The 6,000-nt window shown below is 29.6% G+C and overlaps 1 protein-coding gene across 1 annotated transcript in view; it reads left to right on the forward strand.

Annotated features, from left to right (window-relative positions):
• The window catches only part of LOC142352014 (uncharacterized), a 92,673-nt gene extending 86,982 nt beyond the window's left edge, over positions 1–5,691 (forward strand). The window contains exon 4 of the mRNA XM_075404343.1: positions 5,303–5,691. Within this exon, the coding sequence (XP_075260458.1) occupies positions 5,303–5,496 (194 nt within the window). The 3' untranslated portion in view covers positions 5,497–5,691. The remainder of the gene's footprint in view (positions 1–5,302) is intronic.
• The last annotated feature ends 309 nt before the right edge of the window (positions 5,692–6,000 follow it).

Genomic DNA, 6,000 nt, shown 5'->3' on the forward strand with positions numbered 1-6,000 from the left:
CTTGCAATGGAGAAGAACATGATGGCGCTTCATCCATATATAACCATGGGACTTCATCCAATCATTGGGCTGCACCCGAGACTATATGGATGAAGAGACTGCAGCTTTAAACAAAAAGGGAAGAGATGGTTTAAATTAACTATATAAAATAATCAAAATTTTAGAGATGAAATTATAAATTTTGTTGGAGATAAAGCTCAATTGAGTAATGAAATGATTTTAGATGAAAGATATAAACATAATACTCTTAATAAGTTAGGTATGGAAACATTAGCTAAGTTTGCTTTCTCTAAAGATCATACTAGAAATTTAATTGAACATTTAGCTCATCATAAATAATGATTATAATTTGTTTAGAGTGTAATTTTATAACTGGATTCCTTTTGAATTTACCATTTCATTATAAAGAAAAACATAAGGATAAAGTTGATGTGTGTATATGTGGAGATTATTTATTAAGTGGTTTTTGTATAGATGGGTCTTATACAGAAATAACAGGGGTTGCTTCGAAGTGTTCTAACTCCAGCTCTATCTGTAGATTTAGCTTTAGATCTAATTGTTTTTCTAATATTGAGACATTGGCAAAGCCCAATTCTAATATTGACGCTGCCTCTGACCCTGGTTCCCCAACATTGGCAAAACCCAAGTCTAAATCTAATTCTAATTCTAGTTCTATTTCTAATTCCAATTCTAGTTCCAATTCTAATACTAATTCTAGCTCTAAATCTAATTCTAGTTCTAATTCTAGCTCTAATTCAAATTCTATTTCTAATTCTAATTAAAATTCTAATTCTAATTGTAATCCTATTACTAACTATAATAGTGAAACATTGGCAAAGCCCTCGGGTCTTGATCCCCTAACATTGGCAAAGCCAATTCAAACTATAGTCCTACTTCTATTTTTACTGAAACTAATATCAGAATTGATATAACAAATAAAATTTGTAATAGGTGTAGAGTTATAAAAGAAATAACCTGTTTTGATAAAAGAAGGCAATATGTAAAGAATGTGCTTCAACAAAAGTAAGGTGTAATTATTGTTCTTCTGTATATATATATATATATATATATATATATATATATATATATATATATATATATATATATATATCGCTTTAGTGGGTTAAAGGGTCATATAAAAAAGTCTCACAATGAAGTAGATTTACCCAGAGGTGTTTATTCATCTAGAGAGAAAGCCTGCTTCACAATTGAAATAAAAACTGTTTGTGAATTTATTAAGTCTAATCCAAAATATGGTGAACGGGCTGTAAGACCTGGTACCTTAGCATTGCCAGAGACCCATAAGCCTGATGAACCAGAATATTATAAATATTATATATTGATTTGTAAATTAAAAGCAAAAGGTTTAGATGTAGATAAATTATTAGAAAATTAGATTATGAAATATTACAGGCCCTATAATATTATAAGCCCTAGCATTAATGATATTATAAACCCTATCATTAATAATATTATAAGGCCCAATAATATTATAAGCCCTATCATTAATAATATTAAAAACCCTATCATTAATAATCTTATAGACCTTTATCATTTATGTTAATTATAAACCCCACTATAATTAAAAACATTATAGGCTCTATCATTAAATATTATTATAAGTCTTATCTTTATTGATATTATAGACCTTATCACTAAATAATAGTTTAAGTCCTATCATTTTTATTATTATGAGTCTTATCTTTATTAATATTATAAGAGACTCATAAGTCTGATGAACCAGAGTATTGTAAGTATTTTATAATGACTTGTAAATTAAAAGCAAAAGTATAAAATTAGATCAATTATTAGAAAATTAGATTACTAAATATTATAGGCCCTATATTTTTATAAGTCCTATCAGTAATAATATTGTAAACCCTATCATTAATAAATTTATAGACCCTATCATGAATAATATCATAAGGCCCAATAATAATTTAAGCCCTATCATTAATAATATTATAAACCCTATCATTAATAATAATATAGACCCTATCATTAATAATAATATAAGCCCTATCATTAATAATATTATAAGCCCTATCATTAATTTTATTATAAGTCCTATCATTAATAATATTATAAGCCCTATCAATATTAATCTTACTGACCTTTATCATTAGTATTATTCATAAGCACCACTATTATTAATAATATTATAGGTTCTATCATTACATATTATTATAAGTCTTGTCTTTTTTAATATCATAGACCTTATCACTAAATATTATTTTAAGTCCTATCATTATCATTATCATTATCTTTATCATTATCATTATCATTATCATTATCATTATCATTATCATTATCATTATCATTATCATTATCATTATCATTATCATTATCATTATCATTATCATTATCATTATCATTATAATTATCATTATCATTATCATTATCATTATCATTATCATTATCACTATCATTATCATTATCATTATCATTATCATTATCATTATCATTATCATTATCATTATCATTATCATTGTCATTATCATTATCATTATCAATATAATTATCATTATCATTATCATTATCATTATCATTATCATTATCATTATCATTATCATTATCATTATCATTATAATTATCATTATCATTATCATTTTCATTATCATTATCATTATCATTATCAATATAATTATCATTATCATTATCATTATCATTATCATTATCATTATCATTATCATTATCATGATCATTATCATTATCATTATCATTATCATTATCATTATCATTATCATTATCATTATCATTATCATTATCATTATCATTATCATTATCATTATCATTATCATTATCATTATCATTATCATTATCATTATCATTATCATTATCATTATCATTATCATTATCATTATCATTATCATTATCATTATCATAATATAGCCTTATTATTAATAAAAAATTATAATATAATAAATTTTTAGAGAAAAAATTAAATAACTAGCGTGAACGCAATTCCACATAACAAAAGCACATAATTTGAATAGAAAAAGAGTGTGAAATGTGTGGAATTTGCGTGTGTGTGATTTTTATTTTTTTAAAGACAAATTTTTATTTTTTTTTCAATATTTAGATGGTGTAGTGGGAAAAAGGTGCATTTATCCAGACAAAAACGAATACCCGTTAGGGTTGAGTTTTTGGTCTGGATAGCACCTTTTTCCCACTACTGATCAGCTCTAGTTTTCGGTTTTCCTTACTGTTGGATTTCTAAATAGCTTTTTTCTATGACGAGGTTCACATCAAAATCCCCTCTGATCAAACAGTCCAATTCCAACTTAATCAGACTATCGTGTGCTCCCAGGCATCATCTGAACAGACTACCGCGCACTCGAACGTCAACCCTTCGCTAGTGTGCGCACGAATCCGCCTCTGAGAAGAATAGTGTGCGCTCGAAATTCACTTCTGATCTGTCTGAAATTAACTCCGACTTAGATCAACTCAAATCAGACTCTAGTGTGCTCGAATATGGCTCTCATACTAGACTCAACTGCAATCTAACATTCTGATCAGAGATTGTTTTGAAACGCGAACAAATATCTTAATATTCCTGAATTATATTCATTTAGTAGAAAAAGATGTTTTCAGTTGTATATTCAAATAAAGAGAATCTAAGAGAATTGTCAATGGGGTTATGAAAAACATTGTACGCCTTTTGAGCAATTTTCCTACTCAGTAGATGAATATTAAAGACTGATTTTCAAATTTTACCTTTTATTCGAATTTACTTCTAAAGGAGACAGGTAATTTATATCAGCTGGACTCATTGGTTCTGATCACCTTCAGCGGACTCTATACAAGTCTCTGGTTGTTGGCATCAACTCTGATGATCTCCAAAAGGCAGCAAATTCTAAGAAATAACATTTGAAGCTGGAAAAAAATTCGGTTTTGTTCAGTATCGTCGGTTTCGAACGTCAGGAAGATTCTGTATGGTCGTTTTTAGACGCAAGAATGATTCGGTATGTTCGGTATTTAACGCAAGAGATCGTCGGCATGTTTGGTTTTAGGCGTAAAGTTTTTCGTTTTTTTTCTATTGGGAAATTGTTTATCGTTGTTTTTGGCAAGAAAAAACACGACGATACCGACGAGTTCTTATGTTTAAAAACCGAAAATTTCTCAACTAGGGCTTTTTTTGGACGAAGAATTCGTCTTGGGTAATAGACAAAATCCACTGTCAAGATCCCAAGATCCGAATGCCAAAATTGAGTAGTGGGAGGATTGTGAGATGGAAATTTGTGAAAATTGCACTCGCAATTTGAGAATTTCAAATTTACTACTTGTAATTCAATGTGACAGGCGTGAGTGAAAAGTCTCATTTCAAGAAAAAAAATCGTACAAAACATCATAAACACCAAACTGGAAGTCCCTGGAGGCTATATTACTACATGTTTTTGTGCCCAATACACTAGTTACACATGGTGTAGGCAATATAAGTAAAAAAAACAACTATTGAATATTTTTTTTTGAAACCGGTCTTTCAAATACGTTATCGCCGGAAAATTACATATGAAACTTTTTGTTTAGGCCCGAGAGAAAAATTGGTTTCAGGCAAAAAATTTTTTGACTCAAATTTTCCAAGTTAAACTGTGTGTTACCCTCAGTAGGAGTGTTGTTCTGCTATAGAACGCTTTTTAAATGGATCGGAAGGCTTACCAAACTGACAATTTACGATTTTCGACATGTACACATTAAATCAACAAAAAACGTTATCTTATCGCTATGCAAAACGTAATATCAGCTTTTCTGCCTCCCATTCAAGTGTGGTCCAATTCATCGCACTACTTTCAATTAATTTTCATGGTATTTAAACACTACTTGTAATTCAATGTGACTGGAATCAGTGAAAAGGCTTTTTTCGCCATGTACATATTCAATCAGTAAAAACGTTGTTTTATCGCTACAAAAAACGTTAAATCAACGTTTCTGATTGTTTTCAAGTTTAAAACTACCAAATTTTTTTGACGGTTATCTTGCAAGATCTTGCAAGATTCTTGCAAGATAAACGTCCGGATCTTGCATCTTGCAAGATAAACGTTGTTTGCAAGAGTCTTGCAAGATCTTGCAAGATAAACGTTATTTGCAAGAATCTTGCAAGATCTTTCAAGATAACCGTTGGAGTTCGTCTGGGGATTACATATTTCAATTGAAATAATAATAACAATAACAACAACAGTAGATGTCACTATAGGTAAAATTTACGATTTTTTGAAAAACAAAAAATTAGACTGTGTGCCTAAAATCATCGCTTTTATTTTGTGTAAATCACTTCGTTACCGATTAAATGTTTTTCTCAAAGGGCATAACTGGAACAGCAAATCGACGGGTGAAAGTATTCAAATCCCGGATGTCATGTGGGGATGGAAGGAACCGAATGGTGGACATGAACACAATGTTATGATGAAAGATGGAATCCTAGCGGATATTCGAAATGATTACAATTGCCTTCCAATCTGTGAGATAACAAGAAAAGAGATTACGAGCAGTTCTTAATCCGCAATGCCAGAGTCTACAATGCAAGCTTCTCTTGGCCACTTAAAAAACCTACATTTGAAGAAGAAGGCTGCCCCTTACACACTAAAAAAGAAAAATGAGTATAATTAAGTACACACTTTCTCAAGGAATAAATAAACAGAAGTCTAAACCAGCTATAGAAGTGATATTTTACTCAAAAAATGGCTTCCTATAGACCTGTAATGGAGGGAATTTTCATTTTTTTAAAGAATTTTGGTGACTTTTTGTGATATCAGAGCATTTCCAGCAAAACCAAATTCATCGCCGTTTTTACATAATTTTATGCTGAAAAAATACCAACAGCGCAAACCTGGTTTGACTCTATCGATCAATTTTAAGGTTGAGGCTATTCTGAAGGCATATAAGATGATATTTATTGTGCAATTTAAACCAACAAATTGATTTCAATTTAAAATTATTTTTGATTTAACCAGTGCAGCAGTTACAGGTGGTGGAAAGGAAACTTAATCATTCTGCAAGATG

This window comes from Convolutriloba macropyga, chromosome 13 (assembly GCF_964194025.1).
Source record: "Convolutriloba macropyga chromosome 13, txConMacr16.3, whole genome shotgun sequence".
NCBI classification, from domain to species: Eukaryota; Metazoa; Xenacoelomorpha; order Acoela; family Convolutidae; genus Convolutriloba; species Convolutriloba macropyga.